This window comes from Rhincodon typus, chromosome 32, assembly GCF_021869965.1.
Source record: "Rhincodon typus isolate 14 chromosome 32, sRhiTyp1.1, whole genome shotgun sequence".
In the NCBI taxonomy this organism is placed as follows: Eukaryota; Metazoa; Chordata; class Chondrichthyes; order Orectolobiformes; family Rhincodontidae; genus Rhincodon; species Rhincodon typus.
This window is the reverse complement of record NC_063363.1, coordinates 14,854,885-14,870,567: the sequence shown is the minus strand read 5'-3', so window position 1 is coordinate 14,870,567 and position 15,683 is coordinate 14,854,885. Positions and strand designations below refer to the sequence as shown.

Here is a 15,683-nt window from a genome sequence, read left to right as displayed (position 1 = left end):
AAGAAGACAGGAAGTGAGTTACTCGTCACAGGTTCTAGCATCAGGCAGCTCTTATAACTACTGTGTCTACATGGATAGTACAGTTCAGTTTCTGGATATTGACAGTGGTGATTTAGTGACAGGAATAACATTGCATATAATGGGGCTATGGTTAGATTCCCTCTTTTTGGAGATGGCAATCATGTAGGACTTGTGTGACACAAATGTGACTTGCGACTTATCAACCCAAGCCTGGATGTTGTCCAGGTCGAGTTGCATATGAACACAGACTATTTCAGTATCTGAGGAGTTGCAAATGGTGCTGAACACTGTCCAATCATCAGCTAACATTCCCACTACCAACCTTATAATGGAGTGAGGGTCACTGATGAAGCAGCTGAAGATATTCGGGCTTTGGACCACGAGGAACTCCTGCACTGATGTCCCGGGGCTGAGACGACTGACTTCCAACAAGCACAACCACCTTCCTTTGTGCTAGATTTGATCTAACCAGTAGGCATTTTTCCCTCAAATTTCTATTGACTTTAGTTTTGCTATATACAGTCAAATGCTTCCTTAATGTCAAAGGCAGTCACTCTCAGTTCACCTCTGGAGTTCAGCTCGTTAATCCATGTTTGAATTGAGGCTGTTAATGAGATCAGGAGGCCAGTGGTTTTGGTAGAATCCTCACTGTGCGTTAGTGAGCAGGTTATTTTGTTGCAAGTACCGCTTGATAGCACTGTTGATGACCCCTTCAATTACTTTGCTAATAAACAAAAGTAAGATCAGTGCTCTGATCTCAACATTTTACAATTTACCCAAATGACTTTGATGAAGGAACTGCAGGTATGATTGCAAAATTCACTGATGACACAGAAATAGGTAGAAAAGTTAGTTGTGAAGAGGGTGTAAAGGAAGCTATGAAAATACACATTGGTTATTCGAGTGGACAAAGATCTGGCAAATGGAATATCGTGGGGAAAATGTGAAATTGCCTTTTTGGGCAGGAAGTATAAAGAAAAATCAAAATGGGAGATTGAAGGGCTCTGAGGTTAGAGGGATCGGTGTGTTCTAAGAGTGAGCAGTGACTCAATTGAAATATACAAGATCCCGAGGAGTTGGGAAAAGCTGTGTTCTTCTATGGGAGGATCTAGAACTAGGAAGTCACTATTTTCAAGAAAAGTCATTTATTTAAGTTAGAGATTAAGACAACTATTTTTCTCTCACAGAACATAGAACAGTACAGCACAGTACCACTATGCTGTGCCGACCTCTCAGAGTGAAACCTTGGACCTCTGCTTCCAGCACCTTTTGAGGACGAGAATCTTTGTATTTTTTTTATGCACCTGTAGATAGATTCTTATGATGCAAGAGAATGAAAGGCTGCCAGAAGTAGACGGGAATGTCAAGTTGGAGGTTGTAATCAGATCAGCAATGAACTTATTGAATGGCAGCGCAAACTCAAGGGGCCAAATAGCCTACTCTGCTCCTAAAACCTTTGTTCATAAGTAGACAGATAGGGCAGTAACTGCCAACTAAGTGGGCATTCTTAAAGATTTTTAACACATCATCCAGCAAATCCAAACTGTAGGCTTAACATAAATCGTACAGTCATGACATGGAGGTACTGGTGTTGGACTGGGGTGGATAAAGTCAGAAGTCACATTACACCAGGTTATAGTCCAACAGGTTTATTTGAAATCACAAGGTTTTGCAGGGTAGCCCCTTCATTGGGGCTTGTTTCAAGTTGTTTTCAGTATTAGAGACTGATGTCTCCGCAAGGGTGTATTTTTCTATATTTTGTGATCAGTGTCAACATTAAGACTGCTTAGGCTTACTGTGAAGTTCCTCATCATTTCCCTGACAAGTCTTAGGCCCAAGTACATAGAACAACGCAATAATGGTAATTGTTTGGTGTTAATTGCCAAGAATGCAAGACAGAAGTGTCCAAAGGTTAGACGAATACTATCTCAACACATAATACTTAAGGTCCTCAGTGGATCCAACACTCCTTTTCAATCATTCTGAAATGATACCCAGAAGTAAAATGACAGTATTCTAATTGAATGTAAAAGGGAAATAACAATTTGCTAGAATTTGAAGAGAAAAATTCCTCAGGCATTGAACTACGTACGTAAAATTCAGCATTATCAACAGAAATCCTGAAATAGGTGTGTATTTAAAGATTACAGAGAAAATAGAAAAAAATGCAATTTATTCTTAATGTGAAAGGCGAACGCTAACGTAGTCCTCAAAGGTTTAGAAACAAAAAGCAGACTTGTACCATATGGTCCAGTTAGGTTGAGAGGAGATGTGTATGAAATCTTGACAGTTCTTTGAATGCCACCGAATTTTAGCTTCAGTCCAAAAAAAACGAAGTATTTTCGATTAAAATATAAGTGAAACAATGAAGTCTTGACTATCATGCCAAATATTTACTGTAAACGACGTCCAACACACAGATTTAATTGGCAGTAGGCTTTCTTTCCAAGACTTGTGGATGATATCCAAGAAGTTTAAAATGACTTTACATTTGACCACATTATATATACACATGCAGTCACTCAGGAAGCCATAATAATAATGTAGATAAGCACATAAACTAAAGACATGTTAGTATGCTGTATCACAGAAATTGGTTAGATTTCTCTATTCTAACAGATAAAATTAGCAGGCTTCCTTAGTATTAATATTTAGTTTGAAGGCACTTTGCGCTATGAAAACATACAACTTGATTTAGCATTCAATTTCTACTAAGCTATCTTGAGGAGGGAGGAAGGGATTGAGAACTGGAATTGGTGCAACCACCCACATCTTGCCCAATTCTTGTGGCTATCTTAAAAGCTTCACAGTCAGAAATCTAGAAGTAAATAAAAAAAACTGAGCAATATTTAAGCTGTTGAGTAACAAACCTTATTCATTTATAACGATGATTTCCAATGAACACAAGAACTTGTAATGTCCCAAAAGATAAATCAAGTCCTTTGCATTCTTCAAGATACCAAAATATATGAAGAATTACTGTCAGCATACTGTAATTAGTATGACTTTCAATAAAGTGTTGGCAGTTGACCTAATCTCGTTCAAGATATCGAATTTTATTTGTTTCCCACATTTATTATTTAATTGTAATTAGCTGTCTAAACTATGCTTTTTATCCAGGCTTGGGCGATGATAGGTATTTTTTAATCAACCTGTTCAGAGATGTTATTTCATACCTCTGGAACAAATGGGACGTAAACTTGGGCCTCTCTTGCTTTTTGTTTTAATTTCTCCCCTTCTAGTAATTGGTTCATGGTCTACTACCAGAGAAGATGCCAGCTGTTTAATGAGTATCTGTTAGGTAGATAAAGTATATTCAATTCCTAAGGTTTAAAACAGTATAGCAAATGGTGATGCATTAATATAACAGATAAAAAAGGAAAAAAAAAAATCAGTGAATGAAAGAATTAGGTAGCTAATTAAAGCCTATTAAGGCTAGCAGGACATGATATGTCACCACTGCAACATGTGGAAGCCAGTGCTGTTTACTGCAAATGTATCTGCACTAGGTGTTTGCAGCTCAAACAGCTTTGGCTCAGAGTTTACAAGTCAGAGGCTGAACTATAGGCACAGCAATGCATCAGGGAGGGGGAAAGCTTCTATACATTTTATTATACATTGTTTCCTGCAGCAAAGTGCAAGAATCGAAAAGGCTGTGTTGCCTGCCGGATACTAGGGTTTCGCCTCAGGATGGGAGTGGAACTTTCAGTGAGAGGGGGCCGGTTCCTGTCATCATAGTCTGTGTAAAGCAGCAACAAAGGCAGCTCAGGGAAACAGGTTCTCCAGAAGAGATTCCACAGTATGAGAAGTTAGACATAAAATTAAGGAAAATCTCAGAAGGTGATGATCTCTGGATGATTACCATATGTAAATTGGCATATAGCAAATAATATTAGATAAATGAATACACAGCGCAAAGACCGGCAATAGAAGTGGTACATCAAAAAGTAGACACAAAGCAAAAGAGAAAGATATTGTTACGCGAAGTGATAAACAGACAATTTCAGGAAAGGATAGAGAGTAGAAATCTAAGAGAAAATCACAGTTATGGCTAGAGATTACAAAAATAATAAAAGATCTATTTTCAACATATAAATATTGCACCATTTTGTATTTCTGCTCAGAACATGCAATTCACAAAAACTGATTCCTGTCCAACCGTACGTAAGGTTAAACCATCCCCTACTGAAGGTTTACATTGGTTGGAACGAATTGTGAAGAAGAGTGGGACTCAAAATAAGTGGGGCAAAGGAACAAAAGGCCACATTGCTCAAGTAAACATGACGTATAGTGATGCCCTACTGGGGAACCTGGACATCTTGCTGTGCTTTCTTTAAAGTCAAATGCAAGTCATCATTTGTCATATTTAACAAAGGGCTATAAACAATGAAGACAACAATAATTTCACCTGGAAATAAAAGTTATGTACTTTAGGCGCACATGAAGGGGAAATGAAGGAAACTGAAGCACGGTCAACCTGATTTGGCAGAATAATGTGGATTAGATCTATTTCCCTATTAATTTTATTTGAAAGAACCCTAAAAAATGAGCACTGGATCAATAATCTATTCCACATCAGGCAATATTATCTCACATATGGTTATATTGATGCTATTTAATTTCAATCAAGCAGATGACTGCAGCTAGAAAATATGTTTACCATACCAAATATTTAAGTTCTATCCACATCATTTGAAGAAATATATGACGCACACAAATTATATGTAGATTTTTTCCAATGAAAATTTACAAGCCACTCCAGGTACACTGGTATGTATGAGACATTTTTTTTAAAATGTCTGATTAAGCTCAAAGTTATTTTAAAAAATACATTCTGCACCACGGCTTTCAAAGACTCAGATGGAAAGCAAGGCTTTTACTTTTATTTTCCAGTTCTGTGAAACTCCTCGCACACTGTTAATAACATGAACTGGTAGCCAAGAATACACTTTCAAATAAAAAAAATTAAATACAGCTTTTGCGGTCAGACAAGAATTGGCAAAGTAGACAATGTTACTACAAACAATTGTATCAAGTTATATATGGAGTAAATTTCATACAATTTGAAGCTGACTGGGTTCTAATACAGCCTAGACTATTCTGATTTCTTTTTTAACATCCTAATAAAGGCATAGAACAACATAAGAACATAAGAGCTAGGAGCAGGAGTAGGCCGTCTGGCCCTTCGAGCCTGCTCCGCCATTCAATAAGATCATGGCTGATCTTTGTGGACTCAGATCCACTTACCCACGTTCTCACCGTATCCCTTAATTCCTTTCTTGTTCAAAAAAATATCTACCTTATCTTTAAAAACTTTTACTGAAGTAGCGTCAACTACTCCACTGGGTAAGGAATTCCATAGATTAACAACCCTCTGGGTGAAGAAGTTCCTTCTCAATTCAGTCCTAAATCTGCTCCCTCTAATCTTGAGGCTATGCCCTCTTCTCCTAGCTTCACCTGCCAGTGGAAACATCCTCTCTACTTCTATCTTATCTATTCCCTTCATAATTTTATACGTTTCTATAAGATTCCCCCCTCAATCTTCTGAATTCCAATGAATATAATCCCAATCTACTCAGTCTCTCCTCATAAGCCAACCCCCTCAACTCCGGAATCAACCTAGTGAACCTCCTTTGCACCCCCTCCAGTGCCAGTACATCCTTTCTCAAGTAAGGAGACCAAAACTGCACACAGTACTCCAGGTGTGGCCTCACCAGCACCTTGTACAGCTGCAACATAACCTCTCTGCTTTTAATCTCAATCCCTTTAGCAATGAAGGATAAAATTCCATTTGCGTTCCTAATTACTTGTTGTACCTGCAGACCGACCTTCTGTGATTCATGCACAAGGACATCCAGGTCCCTCTGCATAGCAGCATGCTGCAACTTTTTACCATTCAAGTAATAATCCTTTTTACTATTACTCCTACCAAAATGTATGACTTCACATTTATTTACATTGTATTCCATCTGCCAGACCTTTGCCCACTCACTCAATGTATCTATGTTCCTCTGCAAAGTTTCATAGTCCTCTGCCACTCAGCTTAGTGTCATCTGCAAACTTTGACACCCTACACGTGGTCCCCAACTCCAAATCATCTATATAAATTGTAAATAATTGCGATCCCAACACCGATCCCTGAGGCACACCACGAGTCACTGACTGCCAGCTAGAATAGCACTCATATATCCCCATTCTTTGCTTCCTGTTAGTCAACCAATCCTCTATCCATGCTAATACTTTACCCTTAATGCCATGCATCCTTATCTTATGCCGTAGCCTCTTGTGCGGCACCTTGTCGAAGGCCTTTTGGAAATCTAGGTACACCACATCCACTGGGTCCCCATTGTCCACCTCGTTCGTAATGTCTTCATAGAATTCCAAAATATTTGTCAAGCATGACCTGCCTTTCATGAACCCATGCTGCGTCTGCCCAACGGGACAATTTCTATCAAGATGCCTTGCTATTTCTTCCTTGATAATAGACTCAAGCATCTTCCCCACTACAGAGGTTAAGCTAACTGGTCTATAATTCCCCATCTTTTGTCTACTTCCCTTTTTAAACAGTGGCGTCACATTTGCTGTTTTCCAATCTGCTGGGACTGCCCCAGAGTCTAGCGAATTTTGGAAAATTACCGCCAGAGCACCTGCTATTTTTCCCGCCATCTCTTTTAGTACCCTGGGATGCATTCCATCAGGGCCAGGAAACTTATCAATCCTTAGCTCCATTAGCTTGCCCAACACTACCTCTTCCGTAATAATGATTGTTTCCAGGTCCTCACCTACCTTCATCTCTTTGTCAATTCCTGGCATGTTATTAGTGTCCTCCACTGTGAAGACCGATACAAAATACCTGTTCAATGCCTCGGCCATTTCATCATATCCCATAACTAAATTCCCCTTCTCATCCTCTAAAGGGCCAACGTTTACTTTAGCCACTCTTTTTCGTTTTATATATTTATAGAAACTTTTGCTATCTGTCTTGATATTCTGTGCTAGTTTTTTCTCATGTTCTATCTTACTTTTCTTTATAGCTCTTTTTGTGGCTTTCTGTTGACCTTTAAAGTTTTCCCAATCTTCTAGTTTCATGCTGTTTTTGGCACTTTGTATGCCTTCTCTTTAAATTTGATAGCCTCCCTTACTTCTTTAGACACCCATGGCAGATTACCCCTTTTCTTAGTCCTTCCTTTTCATTGGAATATACTTTTGCTGAGCACTTTGAAAGGCAATCGAGTCAATTTCCATCCTGAGCAGGTGCAGCTCACAATCTCTCAAGATCCCATTTTGCCTCATGAACCTTGGTCTACATCTTGCAGGAATGTTGCCTCCAAATTAGTAGCTAGTTCAAAAATCACAGTAGGTGGTTTTCTGATGAGAAGCTGGCAATTTTTATGTTGCTACCTCATTCATACTGAAAACCAGGGCAGTAAAAGAGTTTAAACCTGGGTCCATTATTTCTTGCTTTATTAAAATCATAGAATCAAGCAATTCTTATAGTGTGGAAGCAGGCCATTCGGTCCATTGAGGTCACACTGATCGTCTAAAGAGCATCCCAACCAGACCCATTCCCTTACCCAATTCCTGAGACCCTGCATGTCCCAAGGCCAATCCACCTAGATTGTACACCCCTTGGACACTACAGGTAATTTAGCATGGCCAATCCACCTATCCTGCACATCTTTGGACTGTGGGAGGAAACTGGAGCACCTAGAGGAAACACTGCAGACATGGTGAGAAAGTGCAAACTCCATCACCCGAGGCTGGAATTGAACCCGGGTCCCTGGCGCAGTCAGACAGCAGTGTAATGCACTGAGCCATCACACCGTCCAGTTGTTGCTGAGTATAATCCTGTTTCTTTATAACTCCAATGAATCTGAACCCTGCCTTTTATTGGATCGCTGTCTTTGCAAAGAAAACTCATTAGCTATAAAGAGCTCTGGGAAGGCCTGCCAATAGAAAGATGCCACATAAACGCAGACCCTCTGACAAAGAAAAAGCAGTGAAAATTTTGTCACGCTGCATGGACGCATTCTGTAATGCTGCAGTCTGTAGTTGAGCTATCAGGGTTCTGTGTTGCTTGTGGTCATCTAACACACCAGTTTCCTCAGTGGAAGCTTAGCAGCCTTACACATCACATCTTAGGCCATGGGAGTTGCACTGCATAGAATTCAGAATTAGGCAGAGAAAATAGGTCATAAGAGGGTTCCCACAAAGGGAAATTCTTAATTATTCCTCTTAAATAATAGATATAGATGGAATTCAGCCATTCAATCATATTTTTCTTGTATAACAACAGTATAAATGTATTCAAAAGGAACTTATTGAATCAAAATTTTCTCTCAAGGCATAAAGGTTGGCTGGAACATTACAAATCATTTCAAGTGGGCACTTAATCCTTTGTATACTGACCCTCAACTGCATAGAAAACTGAATCCAGGATGCTATATTGGACTAACCTGTTTATCATAGGATCTTGCAGAGACTCCAACACTAGTTGCCAACTTTTCTTGTAACCCTCCTCACCAAGAATTTCAGGAACCAGAGCTGTCAAATACAAGAGAAAAGTTTTATCATCAAAAGGCATGTAAGTGGGCCTTAATTAGATTACACTTGCTCCAAAGAAAAGATTGACAAAGATTCTTCACAGTTCTGTGTATCATGATCCAAGACGTTTAGACATAAAAAACCTTTAGAACTTAATGTTTTCAAAACTTCTCTTCCTGGGCAAAGAAATTTTAGTACAGACAAGAAGATTTTAGAAACGGAAGCAGAAACCAACTTTTCCAATAAAAATTAGAAAATGGTGGGCAATAATCTAGAAAACATTCATCATTTGCAGCTAAATATGCATCCATACTCAGTGGGCAATATCTAGGTCTGGATTGGACTGACGACCCAGCATCAGTAATTCACAATTGAGCTAAGCTGAAAGGCAATTCTGCCACTTAAATCCTTCCCAGTCCTCATGATCAATGTTCTGCATACATATCAACAATTAAGGTACCTTTCTCACTGAAACAGAGAGAAAAAAAATGCCACTCTTCACTACTGTATCAAGTGAGATTCAACAATTAAGCAAATAAATAAGTACAATGGGCTCACTGCTCAAAAATCCAAATAAAACAATTCTAACCGTGCTGAATTTTAACTCAAAACCATTTCTGTTTTTCACTCCAATGATGTTTATTTTTCCTATACGCAAGGTGATGATATATGATCAGCAATTTGTCACAGGGCTGAAAGACTCGCCGTATCACCAAAGTGATTATTCTCCTCAAATGATGTTGGATGGTAGTTAAGTACTCAATTTGTGTGCAGTCCAAATCATACAATGTCTTCAGACAGCTGCTTTCAACAAAGATTACAAACAAAACGTCTGCCCTTCACAAAACCATGTAGTTCACGCTGATAACTGAATTGAGAGAACAGGGTTGGAGCGATCACCAAGAATGATAGCAGAAGGTGGCCAATGATCACAAGTTGTCATTGAGACGATGTCATTGTAGCTTAGAGGAAACTGCCTCGGTAATTCAGACTTCCAGTGAGCAACTTCTCTGCTCCCTAAGACCCTCCGTGAATATCTCTGACTGATCAATTCCATGATACTTACCTAAATAGTTACCCAGGAAGCACCCGAATAGTTTGCCAGGCAGTATGAGACAGATTAATTCCTAGTCAAACACCTGAGGAGCTACAAACTGACCACCAACAATCATGAACCTGACCCTCCCCCAACCTGACTACACCTCCTGACCTTATTACACCTCCAACAACTTGACTGGTCTGCTGATCCTACACAATCCAATCCAACTGGGTTGACTGGATTGAGCACCATGACCTGACTACCCACTTTCGCAACAATCCCCCTTACCCACTTATCAGTCTCACACACATATCTACATAGCCTCTTCACCTACCTACACTACTCCTTGACCCAGGTCTCCACCTTCTCTATCTACCTAGTTATTCATTGACCTACCTCACTCCTCTACTCCATTACCCACCTCATCTACCTACCCATTCAAACATTGGACCTTCAAGCTTACCATAGAGCAGCTAATGCCACTAAAGGGAGCACGTCCTGTCTTTCTTCCAATCCACTTTGAGCCAGTGGAGTTCCCCAAAGAACGCTGTGCTGTATTATACTGTGAAAACCATGCTCTGAAGATTCCATTGTAGTAGGGTCAGAGAATTTAAGCACTCTACGGCAATCTGACCATCATCACTACTACTCAGAAGATTGGGGTCATAAAGTGACCCTTGTGCTACTGCTCACAAATTGCACTGGCAAAGCAGATGGCTTTAACTTGCACCTTTTTCCTGAGGTAACCGGGATTGATTGTAATTTGACTAATTGCCCTTCAGATGGTGGTGACGACTGACTTCATGAATTGTTGTAGTCCATCAGGTTTAGACCATGTTAGGAAAGGAGTTCCAGGTTTCTCATCCAGAGACAGTGACAGAATGTTGATATAATTCCAAGTCAGGATAGTGTGAGACTTGGCAGGTAACTAGCAACTGGCAGTGTTCCCATACATCTGATGACCCTGTCCTTCGAGATGGAAAAATACATGGACTTGGGAATTGCTAGTAAAGGAAGATTTGAGAGTTGCTGTAGTATATTTCACATATAGTACACCTTACTGCCATTCTGCATCAGCGGTAGAAGTATTGGGCAGCACGGTGGCTCAATGGTTAGTACTGCTGTCTCACAGTGCCATGGACCCGGGCAACTGTCTGTGTCGAGTTTGCACATTCTCCCTGTGTCTGTGTGGGTTTCCGCCGGTGCTCTGGTTTCCTCCCACAGTCCAAAGATATGCAAGTTAGGTGAACTGGCCATGCTAAATTGCCCATAGTGTTCAGGGATGCGTAGGCTAGGTGGGTTAGCCATGGGAAATGCAAGGTATGGGGATAAGTAGGGGGATGGGTCTGGGTGGGATGTTGTTCGAAGGGTTGATGTAGACCTGTTGGGCTGAATGGCCTGTTTCCACACTGTAGGGATTCTATGTTTTATGTGCTGTTTAAGGTGGTAGATGGGGTGTCATTCAAGTGGGCTGTTCTATCTTGATGGTATTGAGCATGTTGAGAGAGTATTCATGCTTTGGGAAGTCAGTATGTGAGTTACTTGAGAAAGAAAATCAACCTCGGAGTGCTCTTGTACTTGCAATGTGGCTAATACAGTTCAGTTTCTCATAAACAGGTGAGAATTCCAAAGATATCTTTGCTGGAGGTTTCAGTGATAGCAATGCCATCGAGTGAATGCTAGATTCCTTCTTGTTGGAGACAGTCAGTGCCTGGTATCCGTGTGGCATGAATTCATCATGATAAATTATCATTTATCAGTCCAAGCCTGTATGCTGCCTAGATCTTGTTGCATATGGACAGAGAATGTGAAACATCACATAGTACTGGATACTGAACAATCGTTATTGAGTATCCTCACTACTGGTCTTATCATGCAGGTAAAGTCATTTATGATGTAGTTAAAGATGATAAGTATGCTACCTTGAGGAACTCTTAATGCCAAACTCAGTAAATACTGCCTTGCTATCAATGGTAATTATGCTCACCTTGTCTCTTGAATTCAGCTATGTCCTTGTATGGACTAAAACCACAAGGTCAGGAGCCAAGTTGTGGTAACTAATAACTGGAATAAAGAGTGACTTTTGTTGCTTTAGAACCAATCCTTAAATATAAAATTGCGCATCAGTGACTGCAATATTGAACAACCTCAGCAGAAAAAAGTGAAAGGATATGAACTCGGTGCTGAAAAACAGCAAATGCTATCTCAATGCTGTTACCTATGGCAAACATAAATACAATAACGACTATTTTGATTATATAATGGTCAACCTTCCCAACGTTTATTTCTTTTTTTCTTAAAGACAGCAATGATATACCTTTCAGTCAGACTTTTGCAGACATATGCACGCAATCCCAAAGTGGTTTCAAAATCACTCAAAGGACAAGGGAAATATCAATTAGATGGATTTATTTATTTAGAATTCTATTCCCTCTTTATGTGCTTCAACTATCACTGGTTGGAACACATTAAATTATAGAGAGTAACATTTATTCAAAACCGAACAGCTGTAATTTTTGCTGTATTTTGTCAGATTGATTATTGCCATTTCTAGTCCCTCAAAATATTAATCATTCAGTTCAGCTAAACTTAAGAGCAAATTTTAAAAAAAAACTTTCAAAAACAATGCCATCTAAAAAACAGCAATTGATCAGAACAGGAGAAACGCTTACTTCTTTAACTGTGAACCTAACCCTCCCTCTACTGACCCCTTCTCCCGCTTCCAACACAACCCCTCCTCCTGGACACCACCCCAAGGCCTCCTACCCTCCCTCGACCTCTTCATCTCCAACTGCCGTCGAGACATCAATCGCCTCAACCTCTCCACCCCTCTCACCCACTCCAACCTCTCCCCCGCAGAACGTGCAGCCCTCCGCTCCCTCCGCTCCAATCCCAACCTCACCATAAAACCCGCGGACAAGGGAGGTGCAGTTGTAGTATGGCGCACTGACCTCTACATCGCCGAGGCCGGACGCCAACTCTCCGACACCTCCTCCTACCGCCCCCTTGATCAAGACCCCACCCCTGAGCACCAAACCATCATCTCGCAAACCATCCACAACCTCATCACCTCAGGTGACCTCCCACCCACGGCCTCCAACCTCATCGTTCCCCAACCTCGCACTGCCCGCTTCTATCTCCTTCCCAAAATCCACAAACCTGAATGCCCTGGTCGACCCATTGTCTCCGCCTGCTCCTGCCCCGCCGAACTGATCTCCAACTATCTCGACTCCATTTTCTCCCCCTTGGTCCAGGAACTCCCTACCTATGTCCGTGACACCACCCACGCCCTCCACCTCCTCCAGAACTTCCAATTCCCCGGTCCCCAACACCTCATCTTTACCATGGACGTCCAGTCCCTCTACACCTGCATTCCCCATGCAGATGGCCTTAAGGCCCTCCGCTTCTTCCTGTCCCGCAGGCCCGACCAGTCCCCCTCCACTGACACCCTCATCCGCTTAGCCGAACTCGTCCTCACACTCAACAACTTCTCTTTCAATTCCTCCCACTTCCTACAGACAAAGGGGGTAGCCATGGGTACCCGCATGGGCCCAAGCTACGCCTGCCTCTTTGTAGGTTACGTGGAACAATCCCTCTTCCGTACCTACACCGGCCCTAAACCCCACCTCTTCCTCCGTTACATTGATGACTGTATCGGCGCCGCCTCGTGCTCCCACGAGGAGCTCGAACAGTTCATACACTTCACTAACACCTTCCACCCCAACCTTAAGTTTACCTGGACCATCTCTAACACCTCTCTCCCCTTCCTGGACCTCTCTGTCTCCATATCGGGCAACCACCTAGAAACCGATATTCATTTCAAGCCCACCGACTCCCACAGCTACCTAGAATACTCCTCCTCCCACCCACCTTCCTGCAAAAATGCTATCCCCTATTCCCAATTCCTTCGCCTCCGCCGCATCTGCTCCCAGGATGAGGCATTCCACTCCCGTACATCTCAGTTGTCCTCATTTTTCAAGGACCGTAACTTCCCCTCCGCGGTGGTCGAGAACGCCCTCAACCGTGTCTCCCACATCTCCCGCACCTCATCCCTCACACCCCGTCCACGCAATAAAAACCAAAAAAGAATCCCCCTCGTCCTCACGTACCACCCCACCAACCTCCGGATCCAACGCATCATCCTCCGACACTTCCGCCATCTGCAATCCGACCCCACCACCAAAGACATCTTTCCCTCCCCACCCTTATCTGCTTTCCGGAGGGACCACTCTCTCCGTGACTCCCTTGTCCGCTCCACACTCCCCTCCAGCTCCACCACACCCGGCACTTTTCCCTGCAACCGCAGGAAGTGCTACACCTGCCCCCATACCTCCTCCCTCACCCCCATCCCAGGCCCCAAGAAGACTTTCCACATCAAGCAGATGTTCACCTGCACATCTGCCAATGTGGTATACTGCATCCGCTGTACCCGGTGTGGCTTCCTCTACATCGGGGAAACCAAGCGGAGACTCGGGGACCGCTTTGCAGAACACCTACGCTCGGTTCGCAATAAACAACTGCACCTCCCAGTCGCGAACCATTTCAACTCCCCCTCCCATTCCTCAGACGACATGTCCATCCTGGGCCTCCTGCAGTGCCACAACGATGCCACCCGAAGGTTGCAGGAACAGCAACTCATATTCTGCTTGGGAACCCTGCAGCCCAATGGTATCAATGTGGATTTCACAAGTTTCAAAATCTCCCCTCCCCCTACCGCATCCCAAAACCAGTCCAGCTCGTCCCTGCCTCCCTAACCTGTTCTTCCTCCCACCTATCCCCTCCTCCCACCTCAAGCCGCACCTCCATCTCCTACCGACCAACCTCATCCCGCCCCCTTGACCTGTCCGTCCTCCCTGGACTGACCTATCCCCTTCCTAACTCCCTACCTACACTCACCTTTCCTGGCCCCATCCCCGCCTCTTCGACCTGTTTGTTTCCTCTCCACCTATCCTCTCCTCTAGCCCTCTTCTATCCGCCTCCAACTCTCTCCCTATTTATTTCAAAACCCCCTTCCCCTCCCCCTTTTCTGATGAAGGGTCGAGGCCCGAAACGTCAGCCTCTCTGCTCCTATGATGCTGCTTGGCCTGCTGTGTTCATCCAGCCCTGCACCTTGTTGTCTAGGAGAAAGAAATAGTTCTTCGTCACACCCTTGTACTACTAGAGCAGTATTTTTAGGTATTTAGAAATGAAATGATTTCACAACATCATCGGGTTTTGGTCAGGAAAGACAGCAGTCCATACATCCAAAGTAAAAAACCGAAAAACTGCAGATGCCGTAAATCAAACAAAAACAGAAATTGCTGGAAAAGCTCAGCAGGTCTGGCAGCATCTGTGCAGAGAAATCAGAGTTAGTGTTTCAGGTTAAGTGACCCCTCCTCAGAACTTACAATACATACAGTTTGCAGAACAGACCATCCACACTGCATCAATTATTATTATCTCTAAAAGCTGTTAGTTAAAATGACTGGCCTGCGGTTGCTGGGTTTATGCTCACATCCTTTTTTTGAACAAATATGAAAAGTGTTCAATTTTCACTATACCTACGGGATACTGGAAGATTATAGCCAGGGCCTTTGAAATTTTCATCTGAATTTCCCTCAGTATCCAGATATTCTGTCCTGGTGACGAATCATCTTGAAGTATAGCTACTCTTTCTAATATATCTTCATCAATTTTTAGCCTATATTAAATCTCATATGACTTTGTAAAGACCTATGCAAATTCTTTAACCATGTTCTTTGCTTCCATTCACAGATCTCTCTTGGTCCTTAAATCAACTGAGCTCTTTCTTTTACTACTGTCTCTTCTCATACTCTCTCATTCCCTCTCACATTGTCTTTTTCACCCCCGCTCTAAATATAAAAAGTTTATGTATGCACTATAGCAGTGACACCTGCACATCTCAACCATGCAGGCGGGCACTGGTATGCTTCTGCCTCACCACATTATCACAGTTCCCAGAGTACAGATATCTACTTCAATACTGTTGTGCACTGGGGTAGGCACCCATCTCTTGCATTAGAGCACTATTCAATCTCACAACTCTTTGCTGGTTTTCTTTGTGCCTACTCCCTTGAAG

The 15,683-nt window shown here is 42.3% G+C and overlaps 1 protein-coding gene across 1 annotated transcript in view; it reads right to left on the bottom strand.

Moving 5' to 3' along the window:
- Positions 1 to 15,683, bottom strand: part of snx19b (sorting nexin 19b) — a 164,515-nt gene that overhangs the window by 6,483 nt on the left and 142,349 nt on the right. Inside the window, exon 10 of the mRNA XM_020527299.2 lies at positions 8,478 to 8,565. Coding sequence (XP_020382888.2) covers positions 8,478 to 8,565 — 88 coding nt within the window. The remainder of the gene's footprint in view (positions 1 to 8,477; positions 8,566 to 15,683) is intronic.